At 39.6% G+C, this 27,163-nt stretch overlaps 2 protein-coding genes across 6 annotated transcripts in view; both read left to right on the top strand.

The window, feature by feature from the left end:
* LOC134532672 (MLX-interacting protein) overlaps positions 1 to 27,163 on the top strand; it is a 110,834-nt gene that overhangs the window by 40,483 nt on the left and 43,188 nt on the right. The window contains exon 1 of one of the 5 annotated variants that reach the window (XM_063369365.1): positions 5,208 to 5,538. The exons of the other annotated variants lie outside the window; for them this stretch is intronic. Within the exon in view, the coding sequence (XP_063225435.1) occupies positions 5,354 to 5,538 (185 nt within the window). The 5' untranslated portion in view covers positions 5,208 to 5,353. Of the gene's footprint in view, positions 1 to 5,207; positions 5,539 to 27,163 lie in introns of those variants that run through there. 5 annotated transcript variants of the gene reach the window in all.
* Positions 9,275 to 27,144, top strand: LOC134533348 (uncharacterized). Its single transcript, XM_063370868.1, has 3 exons — positions 9,275 to 9,923; positions 15,935 to 16,093; positions 27,102 to 27,144. Exons 1-3 carry the CDS (start codon positions 9,784 to 9,786, stop codon positions 27,142 to 27,144), a joined length of 342 nt encoding a protein of 113 aa, XP_063226938.1. The 5' UTR covers positions 9,275 to 9,783.

Raw genomic sequence — 27,163 nt, 5'->3', positions numbered from 1 at the left:
TACTAACAAATTTAACAGATTTTATAGTGCGCATACTAAGGGAGTTAGAATTTTTTTTTATTTTACCCATGTTTTTTCTTTCCCTTGCTGCAATGGTTCGTATAATCAAAAATTGTTACAGGAAAAAAATTTAGATAAAAATTTTAAGATTTACAAATAATTTGAATGGATTCAATGGTGTGCCTACGAAGGGAGTTAGGATTTTTGTCCTCCACCCCTTGTTTTTTCCACCCCTTGTAGTTTGGTTGGTCGTATCAAAAATTTATTTTGACTAATGTTTATGGTATTACGCCTACGAATTATAATACGTTAACACAGATGTGGTATTAGTCATATTATGGGAGCTATAGCGATTTTTCTGTTTTTCAGAGAACCTTCCCCATTTCTACTTCTTTGGTCGAATATTGCCCATTAACGAACTAGAGCGATATTTTACACTACTAGATTTTATGTTTCAGTTTGGAAGTGATTTGTGAAAAATTTCGGCAGTTATATATAGTTATATATATACACACACACACATTTTTCAGTTGACGGTTTTGGGGTCAATGAACCATGAAACGGAAATCTATGTAATTAACCTGTTAGAACGTATCAGATCTGAATGGACCTGCCATTTAGTGTCTTGATGGATGGGTCACCAAGATTAAAGTAACGTGGTTGTGGCTTTGGCAGCTAATCATGCAAAACAATACAAAACTGATATATACTTGTTTTAATTTCTACAAAATTACGTCATTTAAAAAGTAAGTTTTGCAAAGGCATGGAAGGTGAAAAAAGTTCACATTGCACGGTACATTTGTGTTCGCCCACGACTGTTTTCCAGGAAATAAAAATAGTAATCACAAAAGCAAGCTTGTTGTGTCAGTAAGTGTACTTTATGTCTACTTGCAGTATTATTACAATATGTACAAATTTTATAAACAATCAAGTAAAAATATTAATTGTGTGCGTTTGGAAAATTATGTTATTTTGTAGGATAAAGTAATCATAGAATAAATATATGTAACTATAATTTTAATTTATGACTGTCCTGAAGCTGAAAACTATTAAGATTTACAAGCCTGTTAGATAGCGAGACCGTAATCCTACGAGTTTTTAATCGGTAGGCTTACATTCTGAAATGACGGTGCTCAGTTGTACATGCGCTGTTTTTGTACCGAGCACTAGAACTACAAAGTTTAATCTCAAGTGCGTGACAAATAAATTTGTCGCAAGCTGGGCTCGGCAGAGATAAGTTTTGCGTCACGACCTTGGCGCGCCTGTAAGTATATGGTACTTACCGCAAGTGCCTAGCTGATTATGGTGGCAATTGTGGTGAATATTATTGTCTCTTAGAATTTGTAGCGAATTGGTGGGGGTCCTAAGGGCGACACTGACTGGCGCCTCAGATGCCGAGTGGCCTCTACGAGCAATTGCAGTCGATTCGTTGACGGCCTCGCTCTTACGGTTGTAAGGATGTTAGATAGTAAAGGTCGTATCATGGTACGGATTGTTCCAAATAATGGTACATGTATATAAAAAAAAAGAAGCTCTATTTTGCTTATTTTCAATTTATATTTCTTTTTACACTCCTAACTCCTCAAATCAGAATTCCCGACAAACAAATTAGCGCTATATATATTAGTGCTGTGTATCTCGACTTGCGACTGATCGCTACATTCGACTGGTAGTTACATTGTCTTCATTGTTACAATGTGTACAATTTCCCACAGTCACTATCGCCAGTTTTTTTTTTAATTTTAGTTGTTATGTTTAATTGTACTAGTGGCACATTTGCGTACAATGATGTCTGCAAAATGGTACATGGTACGCAAGGCTCCAAAAATGGTACAAGTACCGTGATAACGGCAACGATGACCCCGTCTGTTTATGTCTGATTGTCTGTCCCGTAATCACCAAACAAATTTTCATCACCTAAAAAAAATAAAATAAAAATAAAAAATAAAAATATCGAAGAAGAAAAATCGACGCCACTCGTGAATCCAGGGTGAAGTTTATTGGAGCTGTGCTAGCGGTGTGCTGGTGCCAGTGGCGCACACAGCTTCAAATGTTTGAAAGGGTGGATTTTCTAAGGTGTTTGGATGGTGTAATATGTAACTACAAAGTCAAAGAGTAGTCGGTAATTTGGAAAAATATCCTTTTTACAAAACTACTTTAAAGTGTTTCCGACATCTTCAAAATTCATCCTAAGATTTTCAATATTACTTAAAATACAAAAATTTACAGATAGTAAATCGTAGCTCTAAAATTATGTAAAATAATACATTTTACAAAAATAATTGAATTCACTACACATATTATATGCGGACAAGAGTAGATTTTTTTGTCATAACTCTAGCTAATTTTACTAACTATAGGTAGTTCTAGGGATCATAAGTTGGGGGGATCGTCCTTACCACAGAACCGCCACCTCACCAGGTGGTGTTGATGCAGGTTAGGAAAAAAAAGGGGGTGGGGGTAGCCTGACACGGACGCTGGGCTACAGTGGGCGCAGGTTGGGCCGACAAACCTTTTTTTTATTAGACCTTGAATATGTTTACGATGTACGATGCTTGTCTGAAATATTTCCGACCTCAACACAAAGATGGCAGCACTCGTCAACAAAAATTGGGGAATGTGTATGCGCATGCTTTGGAATATACTCTCTGAAATTTTAGCCATTTTGGTCGTGCAGTTTTTTTCTTCCAATCGTTTGCGTGAGTCTCTTCAATATAGTTGCTCTGTCCTCCGAGCGCAACTTTTAGCCTGGGGATCAATAAAGTCACCTGTAGCTAGATCTTATGATTAAGGAGGGTGGTCAAGCAGTTCAAACCGCAATTCGTATATTTTCGCTATGCCAGCTGCTGAGATGTGAGATGATGCACTGTCTTGGTGAAACAAAATTTTTTCCCCCTGCATATGTGGCCGTTTCTCTACAATTTCTGCTACAACTTGTCAAGTAATGTGATGTGTAGTGTGCTCCTGTCAATGTTTTTTTTTTCTTTTTTTTCAAAATAATCGATTAAGTCATCTCCATGACTATCCCAGAAAACATTTGCCGTCACTTTCCCGGCCGAAGGAACAGTCTTTGCTTTTTTTTTTTTTTTTTTTGGAGCTGATTTCCCGTTGCAATCCGTTGTTTTTACGGCGAAAAAACTCTGATTTATTGCGCCTAAACGGTGCTAATAGAGCGTTGGAAATGTTCATTTAAATACACCTTTGGTCCGGAGTGAGCAAATATTATACCAAACGCGCGGACAGCTTTCTCATGCCTAAATATAGATTCAATATGTAACAAACACGTTATTTCGACATGTTCATAACCTCTGCTATCTCTCTTACCTTAATTCGACGGTTTTCTAGCACCACTTGGTGATCTTGAGTGATTTTATTGTCAGAGGTTGCAGATTTCGGCCGTCCCAAACGTTCATCGTCATTCAAGTTGGTACGGTCACATTTAAATTCAGCTGCCCAAAATTTCACTGTGGTAAATGATGGTGCAGAGCCCTCGTACATAGCGGCCAACTCGTCCTTGATTTGCGTAAGCGCATTGCCTTTCAAAAACAAATGATGAACACTCGATACTCATTTTTCCATTTTCACAAAAACATGCGTGTCGACTCACACAAACGATTGTTAAAAATCAACGGTGCATCTAAAATGGCTGAAATTCCATAGAGGACATACCAAAGCGTGCGTAAACACATTCCCCAATTATTTTGATGACGAGTGCTGCTATCTTCATGATGAGATTGGAAATTTTTCAGACGACCCTCGTAGGTAATACAAAAACAAACGTATAGTGCCTGTACTTCGTCAAATGATTATTCAATACTGTAATATAATAATTATGTTGTTTTTTTTTAATCTTCTAGTCTTCATTGAACCCTGACCACTGTATTATTACCAAAAATACAGTTCTACGTGAGATATAATTTACACTCAAACATTGGCAAGTAGAAAGGGTTTGATAAAATTAAACTTAGAAAATTTAAAAATTTATGAACCAGAATAAAATAAAATGGTACGTTTATTGTTGGTGTTGGGTGGAGGGGAGCACAGAACAAGGAGGGGAATATAGAAGTGTGACTTACAGAGGAAACAAACCATGTTTCGCGCGACATGTGGCACTATTTGTTGGGTGGGCGCATTGCTACTAGCAAAAAAAAAAAAAAAACGCGGGATAGAGGTTTGGATACAAAAAGTTTAAGTTTAATAATGTTAATTTATATTATTGACCACTAATTGCTTAGTAAAAGTGATTTTTAACTGTGTAAAAAACGTATAATGATGTTTTCGTAATAAAAAATAAGTAGGAGATGCAAAAATTTCTGATATACCACACCATAAAATATGTGGCTACCAAAATAGAGTGAATTAATTTTTCACTGGTTTGTTTGCCTGATAATATAGCTTATTCCTAACTTCCCATAATCGATGTAGCTATGTTTTAAAGCTACTATCCAGCGGGCGGGCCCATAATGACTTCGAAAAACGATGTCTCGGTCTTGTTAATTAAGAGTTTCTACTCGGGGTGACTGAATTGTTGCCCGTTGGAAGGGCAGCCCTTCAGGATTTTTCTGACAGTGGTCTGTTTGTGCAGAGACTGGAAGGGCAGCCCATCCAATTTCTGAAAAAACGCTTCTTTAACAGTTTAAATAATCCTGAAAACTTGCCCCTTGGATGGGCAGCCCATCAGGATTTTTCTAACAGTAGTGTTTTTGAAAGGTTGTCTGAATTGTTGCCCCTTGGAAGGGCAGCCCATCAGGGTTTTTCTGACAGTGGTGTTTTTGAAAGGTTGTCTGAATTGTTGCCCCTTGGAAGGGCAGCCCATCAGGATTTTTCTGACAGTGGTGTTTTTGAAAGCTTGTCTGAATTGTTGCCCCTTGGATGGGCAGCCCTTCAGGATTTTTCTGACAGTGGTTAGTTTGTAAAGTGACCTAACCTAATCTAATCTAACCTAACCTAACCTAACCTAAACTAACCACTGTCAAAAAAATCCTGAAGGGCTGCCCATCCAAGGGGCAACAATTCAGCTCCCCCTTCTTCTCCATCCTATATACTGGCCCGGGCGAAGGAGTTCCGTGATACGCGCTGCGTCGATGGCCTCCCACGCGCAAGGCGCCTCAGTCCCGACGCCGCAGGTGTGCGATTTGCGTGGTTCTCACCTGCGGCAGCCGAGTCGAGGAGGTTGTTTGCGCTTCACACACACACGTACACGCCCACTGACAGTCTTATCTCGCGCGCGCGTTGCGCCACTCGCCACGCTCCGTCGCCCCGCGAGGGGAGAGCCCCCAGAGCGCCGTGGCGCCTTGGAGAGCGCGCTCGCACACGCACACCGGGTGGCTCTCTCGCCCCACCCGGCACCGCCATGTCCACGATGGAGATGTTCGCCAAGGAGCCGCAGCGCTGCCCCGCCGCCGCCGACAAGAACAACTTCGTGGACCGCTACGACGACAACGTGGTCCCGCTCGAGCACATGCTCCTGCAGCACGACGTGAGCGTCGTGTCCGAGTGGCTGGAGAAGGTGGACATCCGCGCCGCCTCCAAGGACAGGTAGCCGCCCTGGCTTCTCTTGCACTCCTCGTCACCTCTTGTTCCTAATTCCTTCCGTCTCTCTCTTTCCGGAAGGCTAAGGGAGCATCCAACTTTCTGGTTAGCCGAGCGGGGTAGGGGCCGGAGGTGGTGCATAAGCTGGGATGGGTAGCCTCAGCCTCTGTGTATGGCCAAAACTCTTAACGCCATTCCCGGTTGCGTATGCGGCGTGATCCGCATCCACGCCCGTGGGGGCCCCGGGGCGTTAGGGCCGTTAGGCTAAGAGCGCTGGGTCAAAAAAATAAAAAAAGGGGGGGGGGAAACCCCCCTTGCCCGGCATAATCATAATATCTCTCTCTCTCTCTCTCTCTCTCTCGTCATTACTATCATTCAAGGACTGTTTCTGAAACTTCGACGTGCTGTGTTTGTCGTTCTGTATTGATGTACACGGCATTTGGTTCGAGTAATCTCGTGAAAATGGAACGGAAGTGAAGTCGATGAACGGAAAAGCGACGCGTAGCAACATAAAACCCGCATATAGTCACTTTCGTAAAACGAGGGCACATATTATGTACCGAACTTATTGGTGTCGATTGAAACTTCATGTTAGTGAAACCACCCCGGTATTTTTTTTTTTTGTAAATAAAAAAAAAGTCACAGTAAAAAAGTAAGCCCAAGTTTTAAACTAGGAAAATGGCATTACAATGATTACGAAACGTATTCTCTTTCTAAATCCCCGATTGGCTTGGTAATAGATATTCGGTAGAGTTCGCGCTTGTTAACCTTAAAAGGACGTGTTTCGAATCTCGTTTCTGGGATGAAAGTGTTTTTATTTTTAATAATATAATATTATTTAGTAAAAATATTGAGTCAGTTCGTAAAGTTTAAGGTTTGTTGGCAGTGTATATATATATACAGACTGATGTCAGTCGTTTTAACATAAAAATTATGTATCCATATACTTTGTGTTATAATGTGTGTTTTAAAATGTTCCAGATTAATATTTTATTAATGCCAAAGAAGTATAACTTCCAACATGTGTAAAAACTTTAAAGTATTAATTTTATTGTAAAATTTTAGCAAGATTTGACAGTAGTTACATGAAATTCATTTTCGAAAATCAGGTCCAAAACCGGGGTTTAAGGTTTATCAAGTCTTTTTCGCTTTTATAGGAGCCGTTTCTAATAGTTTAAATGTTCTTGTTGTTTCGTACTGTCATCTGGTGGTGATGGTGGTAAGCAACTAGGAACACTTGCGCGACTTTTTTCACCCATTATATTACACATAGTGAATATCTGTTGAAAATATTTGTGACAGAACAATAAATGCAAGGGAGCTATCTTATGAAAATTTTCTGAAATAGCTCGAAAATAATACTAATAATGGGGAAATTAAATATATATCTGCATGGCGTGTGAGACCTCTTAAGCTTAATACATAGACCCGGGCTACAATCTCCAAGGAGCTGCAGATACCAGAATTTGAAATTTGATTATATTAAATTTACTTTTTAGAAATTTTACATCAAACTTTTGAGCATCCCTTCATGTTACAAATAATGCGAGAAATAAGTATTCGCTTTGCGACACTAATCCGCGTGTTTAAAACCAGCATTCTTTTTTTTTTTTGTGTAATTTATAGGACCATGTATATTTCGCGAACTCTCTCTAGATTACCTGTGTTAAACACTGTAGCATATTCTGTGTTTCTTGATCAGTTTTTCTTTCGTGTAGTACTAGTCCACCGCCGGTTCTGGTAATAGGATAAATTGAGCAGAAGCCCAGCCAAATAAGGCAATGGCTTCTCTTGCGGACTACCGTTAGTTAGGCCACAAAGAAGAAACCGCTAACCTAGCGATGGGATATCTTATTGAAGTGTATCAGAGTTAGGCTGTTTTTTTAATATACATGGCCCATGGTAATCTTATATAAAGAAATGGTTTGTGGGTTTGTCTCCAATGCGGTCGCGCATCGTTCATCCGATTGAGTTTAAACTTTTTACATTCAGTGTTGGCACTTTCGCGATAGTTTCTGACATAGTACCATCAACGTACATTAGGTGGCGCGTAGGTCGTATCGAATTATATATATATATGTGTGTGTGTGTGTGTGTGTGTGTGTGTGTGTGTGTGTGTGTGTGTGTGTGTGTGTGTGTGTGTGTGTGGTACGGGTAATGCTAGAAGAATAAACTGTAAACCTAAGTTTACACGGGTTAACTTGGCGCATTATCCAAGGTTGTATGGTAAAGTCCGAATAATCAATGAAATAAATTTTATTCTGCCCGTGTACACCTAGGTACATCCAGCGCTGGCAGGGTAATTTTAAGTGTTGCGTCGTATTTGAGCATGTTAGGCTAGTTAGTTAAGATATCAATGAAACTAAAGTTATCAATCATTTGGTTTTTCTAACATTACCCAGTCAATCTTGGGCAGACATAGGTGTAGGTAAACGCCAAATTGAAATTTATTTCAGTTACTAAGCGAACTTTAACCAACAAACCTACACAATGCTAAGTTAACCTGGACAAACTTCAACAAACGTCAACGCTACTATTGGTCGAGGTGTCGCCAGGATGTGGAGACTTGGTGTAGACAATGCGAAGAATGCTCGGCTAAAAAGGACCACAACACCGGAGTCGTGGAACAATGAGGGCCTACAGTGCAGGGGCGCCCTTCGAAAGGATAGCCATCGACATCGCCGGACCATTTCCCAGGACTAATGCTGGGTTTACGATTGATTTCCTTAAGAATTATAACTTAACATGGAGCACACGATTAAGTCAAAACTACATTTTCCAGTTTATGATTGACACAGAAGTCGTTAATTCTAACCAATCACAGCACAAAACACATGGTCAGCCATTGTTCGAAACGGAGAAGCAGGTTTGAAATAGGTTATTGACAAATGGGATATCTATTTTTCGAAATGGATGATGATTACAAATGACAAATATACGAATTCTAATCCAAAATACTGCCTCGCTCGGTCCAATAATAAGACAAACTTCCGGCTAAAAGGTTCCGGTTTGTTGTGATTGGTCGCTTCCCTTAAGTCTTAACGAAAAATATAAAATATAACCATTTCTGTTAAGTCTTAAGTCATCATATGGTTCGCACACGACCCGTCAAAATTCACACACGACAATCATAAACCATTCCACTAGTTTACATAGAGTCATATGGTAAGTACACGACTAAGTCTTAATTCTTAATTCTTAATTTTCAATCGTAAACCCACCTTAAGGATTATAACCGTTTTATTCTGGCAGCAATGAATTACTTCAGTAAGTGGCCAGAGTCTTAAGCACTTCCTAAACAAAAACCACTACCATTGCGGATGCAATAGTCAACTACTTCAATTGCAGATTTGGGGTGCCAATGGAGCTTCACTCAGACCAAGGCCGACAGTATTTCAGGAGGTGTGTCGGTTGCTGGGAATAAATAAAACCAGGACTAGCAGCCCTACATCCTCAGTCCTACATCCTCACCAAAGCATCGTAGCAGTTCTCTAAATTACTTGTAGCGAATTATATGCACTACCTAACTTTACTTTTTGTTCTTTTGAGACATCCTGCCTATTCCTGCGCACAAATTGCATCATAACGGTTCCGTAACTACCTGAACCGCGTGAAGAAAAACTCCAAGAAACATTGTAGGAAATAAATAAAAATTTGCTTAACCTAACGTGGGTTGGGTTCCTGTTACAATCTTGTTAAACAGAATTATAGTTAGTTTTTTTTTTAAAAGAGAAAACTTTTTACAGTTTTTACTTAAAACGAATACTTCTCGTAGATTTGTCACGCTCGGCATTATTTTAAATAATTCTACATTAAATTCCGTATCTGAGTTTCAATTTCGTATTGTAAGTTTATTTGAAACTTGAGAACACACTCGTTACCGAGTTTTGATGTTTACACATCATTGGCAGTACTAAAAGACTGGCTCAGTTTTTTTTTTTAATTTTTATTTTCATAGAGACTTTTTCAAGATACTATTGTATGATTATTCAACCAATCTGACATACATATTTGATCTATTTTATTGCACAGTTCAAAGTTGTTATATATTATTGCACAACGTGCTAAACTATCGCGGGATTACAGTTTACGTGTGAACAGCACGCGGCTGGGCGGACGGTGACGCCGCGCCGCTAATCTGCGCCGCGCCGCTCGAGTGCTAATTGCCGCGGGCGGGAGGGGGCGCAGCGGCGCGCGACGAGGTGTGTTATCTGCGCGAGGCACCGGCAGTCGCGGGCTCGCCGGCCGGAGATGGAGGACCGCCGCTGGCGCGTGCACGAGTTCGGCGGCGTGCTGCCCTGGCTCAGCCGCCTGCTGCTCAGGAAGGACGTGGACGCCGCGGCGAGGTGGCTGGAGCAGCTGGACGCCTTCGGGACGCGCCAGCCGCGCAGGTGATCAGCCCTGGAGCGGCCTGTCGTCGGATGGCGTCGAGCCTCCGTGGCTGTCGCGAGGTGGCTGGGCGAGCTAGACGTCTTGTCAGAGGCGTCGAAGCCGCCGTGGTTATTGCGAGGTGGCTGGGCGAGCTAGACGTCTTGCCTGGACGAGCTAGACGTCTTGTCAGAGGCGTCGAAGCCGCCGTGGTTATTGCGAGGTGGCTGGGCGAGCTAGAAGTCTTGCCTGGACGAGCTAGACGTCTTGTCAGAGGCGTCGAAGCCGCCGTGGTTATTGCGAGGTGGCTGGGCGAGCTAGACGTCTTGTCTGGACGAGCTAGACGTCTTGTCTGGACGAGCTAGACGTATTGTCTGGACGAGCTAGACGTATTGTCTGGACGAGCTAGACGTCTTGCCTGGACGAGATAGCCGTCTTGTCAGGAGTCGAAGCCGCCGTGGTTATTGCGAGGTGGCTGGACGAGCTAGACGTCTTGTCTGGACGAGCTAGACGTCTTCTCTGGACGAGCTAGACGTCTTGCCTGGACGAGCTAGACGTCTTGTCTGGACGAGCTAGACGTCTTGTCAGAGTTATTGCGAGGTGGCTGGGCGATCTAGACGTCTTGTCAGAGGCGTCGAAGCCGCCGTGGTTATTGCGAGGTGGCTGGACGAGTTAGACGTCTTGCCTGGACGAGCTAGACGTCTTGTCAGAGACATAAAAACTGCCGTGGCTATTGCTGGACGAGCACATTTCTTTCAAGTGAAGCAGGCGGACAGGTAAACCAGCCACGATGCACATTATCTTATCTAATGATGGATGTTCACGCTGTAATAAGGGGGGCCTGAACGCGCCAATCATCGTCGGACTCGGAAAGCGATTTGCTTTAACAGCGCCACGAGCTTCAAGGAATCTTAGATTCATCGGCCGCCTATGTGCAACACTCTAATTGACCGATGCTTTGTCGCTTCGCGCTGCCGTTTAAACCTCTGAAACAAATAAACCTTGTAGGATTTTTTTTTAAGTGTACCCGCCGCGTCGTAGTTGATAGATGGTTCATCAAGCCAGTTATCTTCAGGGCTTTAAGTAAAAGTGCTTCATGGGATGTCTTTCAATGTTGTCGAGCTCTCCACGGACACTGCCGATGGCTGCATGAACTGAAGTAATGGGTAGAGACTCTTTTTCTGCCGACTAAAATTCCGGTGACAGGGACGTAGCGAGGATGGAGGTCCTGGTGGTACGGAGACCCCCCCCCCCCCTTTTTTTTTCTCTTCCTGAATTCAAAAGAAAGAAAAATGCTAAAACAGAATTTAAAAATAACAGCAATTTAGCTACACAAGGTTATAAATATATCATTTTGGAAATATTATCGTGATCCATAGTGGGTAACAATTGTGTTTTTCCTCCATATTACAGCCCTTCTGCACAGAAGCGGCAGTTAATGTTTTTCCAAGTACAGTCTATATTTCATGTGTTACTTAGGTATGTCTTTCATACATGTGTTTCATGTTTTCACTAACTTTAATGTATATGTATTTATGCCTTGTATTAACGAAATAAAAAAAAATGGACTTAAAACTAAGTATTAAAGCAATTAAATAAAAATAAACAAAATATAGTATGTCCAGTTTTCTTTTCTCGAGCAAAATCAATTACTTAAATTTATGTGTAAAAGTTGGAGTACTAAAAGTCTACTAATCCCTGAGATTTTAGTGTGACAAACAATTTTCTTTTAAAATTCAGTTATAAAGATCACTTATTCATAAGATCTGATATAATGGTTATGCTGGACGCCTTCCTTCACAAAATCCTGGCTACGGCCGTGCCGGTGATGACATACTCGTCTGCGCACGTGGCAACCATTGGCTTACGATTAGCCGACATAACCGTGTAATAATATACTGATGTTAACAAGCCACGATGGTTTGTTTACGAACGGTACACCAATTAAGACATGTCTTCGTTGAAAATTTTTAACACACAGTAGTGATTTGACGCAGAATATATTTATATTCACTTAATGATGAGGCGTGAATTTTTCCCGAAATAACTGATCGCTCATCAGTCTGCAGTAAGGTATGCCTGTGCTAGCGATTTTTCTCGTGCCATTGGCAGAACGTGTTTGCTTCTGCAATGGATGTCAAATATTGGTTTGCTGATATGCACTTTAAATAAACCCAGCCAACCAAGAAATAAAAGAATGCTACAAAATTTTAACACACGTCTGGTATGGATATCTTTTCGGAAAAGTACATTGCCCTATCGATCCCATACTATATTGGAACTCTGACATACAGTGTAACAGGGCATGTTGCTACCTCAACAACTCACGAACTGCTGCGTGCCTTTCAACACATTTTTGTAGCAGTTTTATGACAAATAAGCAGTTGAATAATGTAATCAAAATATTTCTACTGTGCAGCGTGTGTGTGCTGACTAATCATATCTAGCCCATGGGGTAAACTTCCTTACACACGTAGAGTGACTATAGAGGTAGTGACTATGGAGGTAGGGTGACTATAGAGGTCATTCAGGACGAGTTTGCTTCTAACTGAATGTCTGCGATTCGCGTACCAACATTAAACATGTACCTGAAATAAACTCAACCAATCACTATGCTAGTGTTTTTTTTTAATCTCAGATTGTATCGAAATCTTTTAGCGAAAAAAAAACAACATGACCTCTATTATTTTTGCTAGGAAACAAGTGTAAAGGCCAGTTTGCGTATTTTAGTCAGAAAATTTATTAAATTTCTGTTTATTTGGCGTGAAAGTGATTTTTTTCCCTTCTCTGTTTTAAATCCTTCTGCGAATTATACATGATTGCGAGCAGTCGACATCCGCTCCAACCTTGGGCATTGAGTCATGCCAGTTTCTTGCATCATGCAGTAGTAGCTTATCGCGGCAAATTTATCGGCTAGTGCGCTGATAACAAGGAGATATTGGAAGAGTCGTCAACGCAAAGTTAGATGCGCAGACTATAGCTATTTGCTACATACCTTTTTTTTTTTTCTGGAACGTGTTGGCTTACCTGTTAACAGCGTATAATCCGGTTGGATTTTTCTAATGTGATTAAAATATCGTGGCGTATCTATACAAAATCTTATGTAATTCTATTTCCAACATACAAATCAAAGGATCTTTAAACTTCTGGACATTGTGCTTTGTATAACCAGAGATATAAACGTGTTGGTACAACTCGCTTCATGGTGTAACACGTGTTAGGCTAAATGCTGTTACCTAGCTTTGGAAGAAACGTCATGTTCGTACAACTGGCCCTTAATAAACTAATAAAACGTGTTTATGTTGTGAAGTTACTTTTTCTGAAATCACAGTCTACTAACAAGTTTTTTGAAGAAGAAAAAAATTAATCTACAGTAATTTCTGTGCAAATACCGTATATTTATGACTTGGCATACCAATAGTAGCTTGATGCTAGACCGATACAGCTGATGGAATACTATACACACAATTCAAACTCCGTTCATATGACAACTAAAACAGATCTGAAAATTTACACGTAAGCAATTCCTCAGTTTTCAGTAAAATTTTCTTTCATTGTCGTATGGCATTGAATAGTCAGAGTACAGGTGGATTCATCAATCTCAAATTTATGTCACGCTGGACTTACAATGTCCCATGATCCTACCCAAGTCCGATACCCCGACGGTATCCATCCAACTGGTGGCCATGTGTGGCTGTCGGCAAAGCAAACAAAATATATAGTGTATTATTAATAATGAATAAGATTTTTTTTAATATTTCGGTCATAACTTGCTTTATCTTATTAATATTTTCTCAGAGAAATAATTCCGTATTTGGTACCCACTTAGACAATAACGAATCCTGGAACTATTACATGACGTTTTTAGCAGAAAAAATTAATAAAATCATGAAATCCACGTCAATTTTTTTAATGATGTATTTGTTCTACAGCTTATCGTGTCAGTCAGTTCGATATTAACAAAATTATAATTGCAGTAGATCGGTCGGTCGGATACGCGATGACGTAATAATGACGTTGGATTTTATTTGCTGTTGAAAATTTTTATCTGTGTTGGGGCACTGCAAATCCAGCTTAATTATGTATTTGTGTGTATTTCATTTCATTTGTCTGGTGCAATATCTTTAGAAACTCGCGTGCACGTGTGTGTAGATTGTTTTTTTCCCCCCTTCATTAATAAATGTAGGCCTACACACACAGAAAGGCAAGTCGAGAGCAGTGACACTTGTTTAGTAATTGGTATCTAATTAAACGCAAACAAAAAATGCAGTAAAAGTTAGTAGAATTTTTCGTACTTCCCATTTACTAAAATTTATTCCTTCCTTTATTTCTTCCTTTATTCCATCTGTTTTTCTTTCGGTATGCCCCGAGATGTAGTTGACCTTTATTCCATCTCCCGTACTTTTTTTTCCGTATTCGTTATCCTCGAATCCATCACATTTACATGTACACAATTTAATAATTACAATAGTACATTGTCTGCTATTGAAAAAAATTAGGTATAGCTTATCAGCATAAACGAGCTTTTGCGGACACAGGTGGGAACTGAACGTTAAACAGCGTTATTTCGTGCTTGATGCTAGCGTTCCTGAGAAGAGACGTAACTGATGTGATAACTACGCTGTCAAGGTCGCGGCAGTCATCCCACCTCCCTCCACTTTTTCCTTCAATCAGACGAATTTTACATCTCAAGAAGTAGGTTGATAAAAGGCCATTTTCGTGGTATTGGCGATTTCATAAAAGTGTAAATTCGGGGTACAAGGTAACGTAAATCCAACAGACCGACGTAGAATGTACTTTTGGAAGTTATTGGGCGCGACGAGAGTAAAATTTCAAGGCTGATTTTTAATGCAACGTTTTTGTGAAACATTGTTGTGAAACGTTTCTGACGCGAAAAGGGCAGAGAATAGATATTTGATTAGTAAAGAGATATAAAAAGAGCACTATGCTATACACGTTGCTGGGTTCGTTTCGTTCTCCTCTTTGATGATTCGTCCCGCTCTAAAACAAATCACTAGAACCTTGAGATAAATGAACGAAAGAATAAGACTGTGTGCGCCTGGATTTGTTTCAGAAAATAGATATAGGTATCCCTTACAGTAAGCTGTGAGTGCCTTGAATTTTCTATATTTGCTATCAGCGTGCTCGCGTTCCTCCTTGTTCAACCAGCAGCGCAGAGAGCGCTGTTGTGACAAGTCCCTGCATTTCCCGCACGGATAGCGCTACCTGTTACGAATTCCAATTTCGTTTAGAGATTTGGCGTGTTCCAGATGGCAGAAGTCTTTGAAGATACAGTAACACGCACAGTATTTCTTTATGGTGTATTTCAACAGTGAATAATGTTTATTGTTAGTTAATCATTATTGATAGGGACCGAAAAAATTCGCGGTTTCAGTAGCCTTCAGGATAGACTGCACATTCCCCTGTACACTTGGGCAAATAACGCCAGTTCATTGGCTGCTGACTTGTGAGTCGTCTCAGCTGGTTTGTCTGTGATTCGATTCTTCTTTGGTCGAGGGTTTATAATTGGTTGAGATTCGTACAGATTAACAGTAAGCCAATAGCAAAATCATCTAAAAGGTGTATGTATTTGACTTCTAGCCAATCGCCGAATGATTCCGCGAATTTTTCTGGTCTCTGTTGATTAATAATTATTGATATGCTGAAGAGTATATTTGGTTAATTTATGTTCATTTCCCAAACTCGTATTTGACGCCTTCTTTCTCTTGTGTGCGAGTCTCGTCCTCGATATCGCGGACTCGCGCGCGGCTATCTAATCGTAATCAGCGCGGAGCCGCGGTTATCTCCCGGCTCGGTGGGTGAGGGGGGGAGATCGGGGGGGTCGCGCCTGCGAGCGAGGTGTCGGCGCCGTGACGCGCGCCAGCTGGTCGTGGCACACGCGTCCTGGTCGCGCGCCGCGTGGTGACGTACCGAGGTTAAGCGCGATTTTGTTCGGGCCGCGAGCCTCTTCGTGTTCGACGCCCACCCCGGAGACGTCTCTCGGCGCGATGGACGAGGAGAGCGGGTGGTTCAGCAGGGAGAACTTCGTGCGCGGGCGGTGGCCCAACTTCGAGGACGGGCGGGTGGAGATCAAGGGGAAGGTGTGGTCCACCGACCCGTCGCACAGGGACGTGGACAAGCTGGCGGAGGTGCTGGACGCCATGGACCTCATCGACGAGATGACCCTCGACAAGTGAGTGCGCGTCTGCCTGGTGCGTCAGAGCTGCTGATGTCGCTTCGTCACGCCTTTGAATATATATATACTGTATAGAAGTCGCCAGCCCAGGTTAAAATTTCTAATACGGTTTTGAGGTAGTTGGTTAATTGACCGCCGCAATCGCCACCATCTCCAGGGCATCGACTTGTGGTGGTCCCTAGCGGACAAGTGTCGAACTCTTCAAACACCCCTTCCCCCTCCCGTTGAACGACCTTGAGCTGCAGTGAATGGCGGGTGGGGGGGTGCGGGGGAATGACAGCGGGCGACAGTGCTGCGCTCTAACGTGTAAATAACAACCTAAGACGATACAGGGCGTTACGGCAGCGCCCTGCAGCAGGTGAAGTTCCCAAGCTGCTCATCATGCGCTCCTGAAAAAACGTAGAGTAAATCCTATCCACTCGCGACTTCTATACAGTATATGTATATTTATTCAAAGGTTACGCATGACCCGTGACATCAGGTGGTCGCGCGGAGCGGATCCCGTCTCATCAAAGAACTTCCGCGGTCAGACTGCACCATCCGCATCTGATTCCTGAACATCATTCGTCAATGAGGCGCACGCTGAGAACAAACAAACTGTAAAATCTCGCTAAAATAATTTTTCCAAAGCAAAAAAATTTTTGATCGTATTTGTTTTATCATTTCGGCTTGGCCACCGCCACGCACTGCACACATCGGACCAGGACGCCGGGCGGGTCGGTGCCGTGTTCATACATTGGACTCGCATTCAGGAACCCTGGCTCGAGTCTCGGTGGTAGGAAGTTAGAGATTTGGCGCGTGCAAACAATAGAAATCAACGATGATTCCTTACTGATTGGGACTCATTTCATGATGGCATCCTTCCGAGCGAGTTCCCTTTAAATCTATAAAACAAACTTCTGTAAAATTCCTTCAACTTTTGGAACGAAAACCCTCTCCGTAGACTAACACCTCCATGGTTCGAACGCCGTTCCTGGGTTATAATCACCAAGCCACGTGCCTGGGGTACATCGCAAAGGTATACTTGGTTTGCTATGCCATGGGATTCACGCATCACAACTAAGCACAATGCACAGTACGTACCAGCTGCGAAAATTATTTTTAAGTCCAATTTTCACTTTTCGGGGATGGCAAAACCCCCCCTCCTCCCCCAATTGTAGGTGGGCTTTAATACAATCTACCTATGGACACTTTAGAATGAAAAAAGGAGGGGGGGGCGGCCCCTTCGCTCCCTTCCAATTTCCTTGGGACGAGTTCGAATGAGCAAAACTTTCGTTCTTGAATAATAAGTATGACTAGGCAATATGATTGGATGATTCGACACGATACGCTTGGGTGGCTCTATATCTACTCTCTACTCTCTCTCTCTCTCTCTCTCTCTCTCCCTCCCCCTCCCCCTCCCCCTCCCCCTCCCCCTCCCCCTCCCCCTCCCCCTCCCCCTCCCCCTCCGGCCCAGTTTCCCTGCATTGTGTTGGTGCGTGCACGATTTCCCGTTCGTCTCGTAAAGCCCAAATCAATTACAATAAAAGAAACATCAATAGCGACGCGGGTCTGACAAGCATCACTCGAATTAAAATGAAAGTTGTTTTTGGTTCTAATCTACGTCACTGAAAGGATTAAGGTGGCGGTTTTGAGCTATTTTGTTAAATACAAGTTTAGACATGTAAAAACAAATATTTTGTTTGTCTATTTTATACTGTACTTCATATAGGCTACCTCACTGTAGAATTAAAAATTAAGTAATTCATAGAAAAAATATTCTATGTACATTTAAACAAAAGTAATTCAGGGCATAACCATTTTAATTCAATTTTAGTTCACATAAAAACAAAACTTGAAAATATTTCTTTTAGTGATCTTGCAAAATACCCACATGTTGATATCTTGCTATTCAGGCAACTTATTTGTTTGATTAAAAACTGTCTGTTTTCTCACTAAATAGCATTAACTTGTGTGCACAATAGAATTTCAAATCTGTTTTTGATTACTTTTGAGAGTTGGTAAATTGTAAATTGCATTACGTAGCTTGAGATAGCTTCACCAGTCAACGTCGAGACTAGATTTGTGTAAAATTCCAATTATAAATTAAATCGTCCAAGGAAAGCTTTTAAAACAATTAGAAGTATTAATTTAGGCAAGTACGAAAACTGAACTAGTCATTCTATACCCTAGCGTCGGTGTATGATTTTCTTCAGCCGTATTTTCTCCCCTGATTTTACACTCACGGTGGCACCGGTAACCTTCGTTTATAAAGTAAAACTTAATCGTAGAGCAAACATAAAATATGTTCGATGTTTGTGGAAGTGCCACATATCTTTGCGAAAGCATGGTAAGTTAGGCGTTACACAACATAACAGGTGTATTACGAAACGACTAAGATAAGAAACTTGTAGCTATTAACCTTGTACGCTATAAATGTAGACTTGCATACCATCCGTGGCTTCGCTCGCGAAAATTATAGTTTAGTGCTATCAGGGCCCTTACGCAGGGGGTGATGGGGGGGGGGGTTACCCCCACCACCCCAGAAATCCTAAAATATTTATAATTCCTACCAACCAAAGGAAAGAATTTGAAAGCAAACTGCTAGCAAAGAGGTTCTACCCCATATCCCCCCTCTGAAATGAAATTCAGCGTACGCTCCTGAGTGCTAATATCGTAACATTGTAAGCAAAAGTATATTTTAAATTTCAAAAAACCTTAAGTAAATTAAGTAATAAGCGGCAAGTCTATATTATAAGTTTCCATTTATAACAAAACAATTTGGGGTTGGAGTTTCGAAATAATTGCGTGTTTCATCTAGCCAAAGACCTTACTGCCGAAAGGTTTCAACTAAATCTGTTCATTAGTTTTTTTTCTGCGTAATGCTGGAATAAACCGCTAAAGAGAGATTGTTTTTAAAAAACACTTTCGATATAAGTTTTAAGATCAGGAAAATGGAATTTTCGTGTAGTTTTTTTTTTTGCATAACTAAGTAATTTATTGTAAGTAAATATGACAGTAAATAATTACATTATTAAACTTATAACGTTTAATCGCATAAAAAGTAGTTGGTATTAATAATTTAACTAACTTTTAATTAATTACTCCATTAACACCGGTTTAAGTTGGTCCAATAAACATAGTAAAATGCAAGTTCGCTCTCATTTTTCGGGCGAACGTCATTTATTGTTTTCTTATACGAGTTTTATCATATGTTATATCATATTTATAACTTTTTCACCATGGGTAGCATATATGTATCTATACTTATGCAAGAAGACACAGATTATGGATTATTTCTTCCCGCAACTTATTGCACTAGAGAGATTTATTAAGAAAACGAAATATGACCCATAAACGATTTACTTTATTCCGGAAGCAGGTTATGAACTATTTTTGTCGTTTTTAAGAATCAAACACTTGCGCTTCAGATCTCCCACATCCAACCGTGCCTAGAAGCAGGGTATACACAAAAATTTTAATAACATAAATTGGTTTAAATAAGTAAAATTTAACTGCAAATAAGAGTACAGGAATCGCTGATATAAAATTCTATTTGATTTAAAATGGCTTTTATATCTAAAACGCAGTATATAATTTTATGTCTATTATCTTAAGTTTGAGTTATTAATTTAACTTCAAAAATTAGATACTTTAAAAAAAACATAACGCTGGGGGGCTTATTAGTCAGTTACATCGTACCACATACATATATAATTATTATTATTATTATTATTATCAGACTACCACAATGAATTTAATTTAATTCAAGCATCCCTGCGGTGTTCATTTAGTTAAGTTGCTAGTAGAAAAAATAGTTCTATGACTGTCTCATTTAAAATGTTTCTAACAAGTTAGTTAACAGCTTCATGTAATCGGTCCATGATTACGATTAATTTGCATGTGGTGGAATTGAAATTTAAAGTATTTGACATTTCTAGAACGTGTTAAATCAATCCGTTACAACGAAATGTATTAAAAAAAAATATTTACAGATGTAAAATAATATTGAGCAAGTCTTCCTCTGTAGTGAATGTTATATTTTTACGCTTGCTCAAGTGACAGTAAAAAAGAAACCCATGCGTATTTTATCATTCAAGTATGTACTGGTTTCTAAAAAAAAACTACTTTCTGTAAATGTATACGAATTTTTTCTTAGGATTAATATAATTTTAGTAAAAGTGATCACACCTTAGTCAATAAAAGTAAATCCCAATCATGCAAAAAAAAAAAAAACAATTTTGTCTCGGGTAAGATGATAATTTGTATATCTATTAGACCTTTCCTGTACTTCTTTCGTTATCGATTTAGATTAACTACTTACTATCAACGTGTTGCCATGATAAGATTACGAAAAAAAATGCGTACAGTTACATAAACTATTTTTTAAGTTAAAACGTAGTTTTAAACAATTGTAGATAATTATGTCTGGACAACATTTTCCATTCAGTTTAACGTTTTTTTAGTCCCGTCATGATTTTCAGTTAGATATATTTTTTAAAATATTTAATGTAGGCCCCTATATTTGTGTGTTATAATAAGATGTGTTCGTTATTCCTTGAATAATTTCTTAACACTATTAGTCTCGTTATTTATTTGTTGTGTGCCATTTATTATCAGACGTTCGTAATTGGGATACAAGTTCATTGAAGCGGATTTGTTTTTACCATGTTCGACTAAATTAGCTAACAGCATTTTAAACATGCACGAGACAATATTTTTTTTTTTTGGTTTTGTTGTTAATGTATCAAGTATATCATTGTTGTTAAACTGGAGTGCACCTATTGTTAGACTAGAGTGTCTCAAGTTCCTTATGACCTTCAGGCACATTGTGGCCCTCAGAAAGCTAAATATGCATTAAAGTCAAGAAATTGATGAATCATTGCACAAAACCACAGTGAAAACATTGAAACAGCAAATAGAAAAGAATAACTGCGCCAAACAAAATATTGTTACGAGAACGCTATCGACGGGGCAGGCCAGTAGGCTCGGCGCGCCGACCAACGGGGGTCCAAGGGAATCCCCGCCTCCCGTCACCCTGATATATGGTAATTCAATTAGAGCGGCGCTTGACTGTCCCCCCCCCCCCTCAAGTGAGCGGCAAGTTTGCGGAGCCCCCGGCTGTTGTGAAGTGAGGCGTGACGCCATTGTTTTCGGAGCTTGAGAGTGTTGAGTCGGGGGATGCTGTTTACGTGACTGCGAAAAGCTGCGAGAACTTTCCAGAGCGGGACTGAGAGGTTTATAAACGGCGAGGTCGGCTTGCGGGGCAGGGAAGTGGAAGACGGCGAGCGACCCTTTGGCGAGCGATGGCGGACGACGAGAGAAGGGTTTCGTTTGTGGAGATTGTTGCGTAGGGGACCGAAGCTCCGGGTGTTGTGTTTGCGGCGGACGAGTGAGTAGTGCGAGAGAGTATGTCGAGACGAGAAGTACGAGGTAAGAGACGGATAGTAGGGAGAACCGAGCTCCAGTACAGCGGAGAGAGTAAATTGTGGACTTTATGAAAGAGTGAATAATGTGTGGACAGAATATTAAGTTGTTATAACTTAATTAACTGTGTGAATATTATTAAATAAATAAATCTCCATTTAGTTATTTGGGCTATACTTTCCGGAACTGTTTTTTCTCACTCGTAACAACATATAAAATATAATTAATAAGGATATATTTGATATCCGAGTTACTAATACAATGAAACTAGACAACTCTGAAAAAATTAGAACTAAGTACTCGAATTTTTACTCTAAAGAGAAATATTTTTTTTTATTTATAATACAAAAAACGTTATTTTAAAAATATACAAAATTAATTAATTTTGATAAATATGACGAATACAATAAGTATACATGTTTAAGTGCACAAAATAATGATAAAATATCAATTTTATCTCCTAACGAAAAATACATGCAGAAAGTATCATAAATAATGAAAAATTATAAAAAAAATTAAAGATCGATTTTAAAAAGATCCATACAGGGAAGAATCGAATAAAATTATTAAAATTTAAAAAGGTTGGCTTCAACAAATTTTGAAAGTTAAGTTTTGTTACTCTTTTTTATGTAAGTTGTACCTCTTTAGGCGTGTTTAGGGTGAAATTCTAGACATATGCATCGAATTTCGCGCGCAACTTACAGCTCAAATTTAACAAGACTAATTCTATTAACACACATGCGCATTCAGCCACTTGTATGTAAACGTAGGACATACAACGTAGCACATGGTTTGATTTCAAACAATTAAAAAATAGTTAATGCAGCAAGAAAATTGATAAACATGTGCCCATGTGTATTTTTAATATTGAACTAATTGCTACAACTACTATACTTTTTTTTAAGTTGAAACCAGCAAATACTTTTTTCTGCTATTTGCTTTCTTCAGATCTACTTATAATTTATTAGCCGATAAAATTGTGTTAGAATATATCATGGCGTCGATGATATTTACCACTGTGTTGGTTCTCTTTAATATGACAAACGCTTGACCGTCTTTTTGTTTATGTTAACTGTATTTGATTCGGATAATTAATAATGCCCATGGATCACTTTTGCCATAAAAGAAAAAAAGTCAATGGAACACAAATTATTTCCTGTAGTTTACTAGGTATTTTCGTGTTCTTTCATTAATATTTCTGATAATATTGTATGGAACTTGTACCAGTCAATATCTGAATGAAGAAAATTGTCAAGTATTTTCAGCTGGATTGTGATCATTAGCTTACATAAAATTAACTTAATTTGAATGAAAGTATTTCGTTTTGTAAATTTTTACCGTTAACACTTAAAATTTGAACCATCTCAATTAAGATTGAGTTTTTTTAAACATGCCAAAGGAGTACGACTTATCCCTAATAAATTTATAGTTGATAAAGTGTGTGTCTGTCCTTTCACACAGCAACAGTGCAACGGATTGACATGATTATTTTGCATATTGATATTTTATGGGCCGTAGAGTGACATGCTATGTATCATTTTGAAATTCCATTCCAAAGGGGGATGACACTGTGGTAAATTCAGTTTTATAATAGAAAATCGTAGGAGATAAGTCATAAACTCACTAACAGTGAGTTTGTGTCATTTCTCTATGTCCGCCATGCGGTCATATAGTAAGGTCTGGCAACTTTCATCCTTCTCCTTGGCTAAACCCATCCGCTTAGTGAAGCTCGCGGCTGCTAGCGAACTAAAGGCGCTAATAACAGTTTAGTTAAGAATTTTGTCAATAGATGACAATACCTTGTAACGCGCTATCGTTTGGTACGTCCGTTGCGTCTTGCCTAGGGAGTTACCTACCTTCCCACAAAATGAAGATGAAGTTTGGCGTCCCGGAGTTGCTGATGAGTCACCTTGATGCACCGAGATTCTGCAATCAATGGGACCTTAAAAAACAAAATTTCCCGTTTTTTAAGTGTGCGTCCTGCAGACTTTAGACTCGGTAGTTATGTTCCTTATATAGTAATGTGTTTAGCCAGGGAAACGCTTCAACTAGTAACTTACAATGCGCGCTTGTATATATAAGTTTAAGATGTAAAATTACCAGAGTGATCATTTAAAAGTTTTGAATCTATATTTATAGCACAATTCATTCCGGAAAACCATTTTATTTTTAACCCAATTTAAAATTATTTTGATTTAATGACTGAAGGTGGATGATTAAAAAACCTTATTTTTATTACTTGGCTTTAATAAAAAAATTAAGTATACTGTTATATGTATACGTTTGTTTATCATCGGTACAAAATTAAAACTTTATTAAACTGTCGTAAATCTTTTTATTCCTTGTGGGCTGTGAGCCCACTATTATTAAAACAATGTAAGAATACATGAAAAAGTGCATTTTTTGTGTCTACAAATAAGATAATTGAAATCGTATATGTTGAAAAGTAAAAAAAAAATATTATATTACTTATCAATTTTGTGATTTAGTAGTTTTTTGTTTTTCCTACGACTCCCCCCCCCCCCCCCCATAAAATTCCCCTAGCACAAGCAATCTCAAAAGATTTCTAGGTATTTTGAGGTCATGTAGACCTTACTTGATGGTCTGAAATAGGAAATGTCAGCTTAGTGTTTACACCTCCAACTTCGTGCTGGCATCGACAGTACAGAATGTCATGCGAGAATCAACAAATGAGTTCGCCTGTTTACTTTCCTGATTTGACGTTCGGTGTTTACAGATTGACATAAGCCTGATTTTTCGCGGTGTGTTTGGTTTGTGATATTTATGTTGATGGCGTACTGTACGTTAAGCTTGCATGAGTGAGAGAACAATTAGGGTTCCAACAGCCCGTTGGTTACAAGGTGTTAGTCGATATTTTTCCACATTACAGCAGTAATTCCGTAGATATTTTATATTATTTTTAACTTTGATATAATGACAACACATTTTTTTGAGTGGCAACTCTGGTAATGTTCGTGAGAATACTTTGAAGATGCACTGAGCGTATTCAACATGTAGTATACGTTGTAGCACATCGGAGGTCACGGTTGGATCGTTATTACTTGCACTGAGAATAAGGTTGGAGTTACAATGTGTTACTAATATCTGTAAAGCTGTTGTACTCATAATCAAATGCACATTTTATTATGCATGTAGGAGTGTGCAGAAAACTTCGTAGTTCAGTCACGATGCAGTGTATAGCTCAGTTACCAGGTAAGAGAGCCTATGAGTTACAGGCACGAAAGATTTTTTGACGTGACAGCGTCTAATAATTCGATGAACGCCGGCTGCACGCACGAAAAAGGATTACTCATTTTCCCGTTACGCTCATTGTACGCTTGCGCCGCATCTATCTCTCTTCCACTCGATTGGAACAACCATCGATTTGACTTTTTCTAGGCACATTAAACTTCAAACACTCCCATTCGTTTCCTACTTTTCCTATCATCGTCCTATTCTTAACAGAATAACACAGATTGGAAGAAGTTAAATAGCAAACATGTATAAAAGTTATAGTTAAAATAATCTCTTCGTTAAAGTAATAAACATGTTTGAATTAATGAGTGCAAATAAAAGTAAATTTATCAATTAAATTGTAGATTTCATTTTACCCCTTCTTTGTATCCATACAAAATAGTGATAATTCAATAAAAATGATTCAATTTTATTCATATAAGTATGCAATCATTTCATCAATGTTTTGTTATGACGTTGTCATGTTAAACTATCGTCCGTAAACCGACTTTACAGACAACCAATTTTTTTTATGTGGAAAATCTTAGCTCTCGGCATTTGGGGGGAGTCATTTCGGAACTGCGACGAAAGTCAAGGAACGGAAAATTTTGTAACCACCTCGGTGCTGCCATCTGCGGTGGATGGCGCGAACCAGAGTTCACAAAGACAAAGGGAAATAGTACTAACTGTATAATGAATTTCAACAAATGGACAGAGTTCCAGTAAAGTTCCTTGTCGAAAATCAGGACCAAACTCGGGATTTAGTAATTTTTTTACAAGTATTTTTTCGTGTTTATCGGAGCCGTTTCATTACATAGTTTAAAATTTCTAGCTGCTAATAAAATGATCCAATAATCGACGTAGCGGATTCTAGCGGCAGGTGCGGAAACTACGTGTGATTCGCGTCAAGAAATGCAGTTGGAAACACAAGTTTCCGTATATATTTATCACGCTCGGCATTGTTTTAAAGGATTCTGTGTTAATTTTCGTGTTCCGAGTTTCGTATCATAAGTGGTACTTGCAACATGAGAACACACGAATTTGCTCGTTACCGAGGTTAGGTATTACACATCACTGGCGAGTACTGGAATACTCGCTCACGTGTTTTTTTTTTTTTTTTAATTTTCAATGCGTAATGAAATTAGGTTTAAGCCTAATTTCATTACGAGTGATTACATTTTTTTTTTAGCTACGTTTAAGAACATATTATTCAAGAAACGCATTTCACCAAGAAGTTACTGGGGCTTACGATACGGTCTGTGTCAAGTAACTTATTTCAAATTTGACGTAGTACAGGTGTTCTACGTATCCATTTGCCAATGTTTTTCTAGCAGTAGTGTTTGTAAACAACTTCCTATCATATTTTGCTTTGCAAGTGATAGTTGGAAAAAGTATAACCCTGATATACTGGTGAAATGAGAACTTTTTAAGGTCAGCTTAAAATCATGGTGTGAATTGATCTTGCCTGTGGTATACTTAGTCCTTAATTTAGTACTTTTTTTAAAATTAGCTCAAAATGTAATGCATTTTATAATAAATGTATGTATAAATGAACGTCAGTGGCTAGTGTTTTCAGTGCCTCGCGTCACTGAAGGTTTCGTGGTAAGAACTTTGTGTAGTGAAAGTATTCGCAAATCGCCGTTGGAAAGCCCATGAACTTATCCGGGAGTCTCAAGAAGAACATTACGCAACAAGTGTTGTTGCTGGGAAACTGAAAGCATGGCGGAGGCGTTTCTGTGCAGGAAAATTAAAGGCGTCATGCGAGTCCTTAAAAGCCAGCACACCGCGTCCAAAAGGATTTGGGGGAGGGGGGGGGAGTTTGGAACATTGTCTCTCCTCGTTTTCTACGCGTTTGACGGACGTGGAAATTTGAGGGTGTAGGCATAGTGGGTTTGTGTTGATACTGATCGTAGGTCTCGGTTGTGTGACAAGTAATTAATCTATTAACTGAGAAAAAAAAAAGAGACTGGGGCTGTGAATACTACTGCAAAAAAAAAAAGACTTCACCATCACGAACACGATTTCACCACCACAAAAAATGACTTCGCCACCATAAAAATGACTTCACCACCGCAAAAACGACTTCATCACCACGAACACGACTTTCTTTATTGGTGTAAAGAAGCATACGCAGAATTTAATTTGTTTAGTCGGGGGGGGGGGGGGGTTTACATAACAACTTTTCCGCAGTTTGCTTTCAAATTCTTTCATTTTGTTAGTGGGAATGATGGAATTAATTTTTTTTTTTTAGGATTTCGGGGGGGTGGGGAGGGGTGGTGTTGGTGGGGGGGGGGGGAGACATACATCCCTTCATATCCACTTTCCCGTGCGTACGCCACTGACTACAAAAACGGCTTCGTCACAGACGCAAGCGACAGGGCCACGCTGCCTTCCAGCAGCAGCGGTGACCCACGGCTGGACCGTGAT

Source organism: Bacillus rossius, chromosome 6 (assembly GCF_032445375.1).
Source record: "Bacillus rossius redtenbacheri isolate Brsri chromosome 6, Brsri_v3, whole genome shotgun sequence".
In the NCBI taxonomy this organism is placed as follows: Eukaryota; Metazoa; Arthropoda; class Insecta; order Phasmatodea; family Bacillidae; genus Bacillus; species Bacillus rossius.
The sequence above is the reverse complement of the archived record's forward strand: the minus strand, read 5'-3'. Positions and strand labels throughout refer to the sequence as shown.

Excerpts from the sequence above, each read along its gene's own strand:
- LOC134533348 (XM_063370868.1), top strand. The coding sequence starts at position 9,784 with ATGGAGGACCGCCGCTGGCGCGTGCACGAGTTCGGCGGCGTGCTGCCC. Across the intron at positions 9,924-15,934 it reads GGGACGCGCCAGCCGCGCAG|CAGGGAGAACTTCGTGCGCG; the intron begins GTGATCAGCCCT and ends CGGGTGGTTCAG. Across the intron at positions 16,094-27,101 it reads GACGAGATGACCCTCGACAA|ACGCAAGCGACAGGGCCACG; the intron begins GTGAGTGCGCGT and ends GCTTCGTCACAG.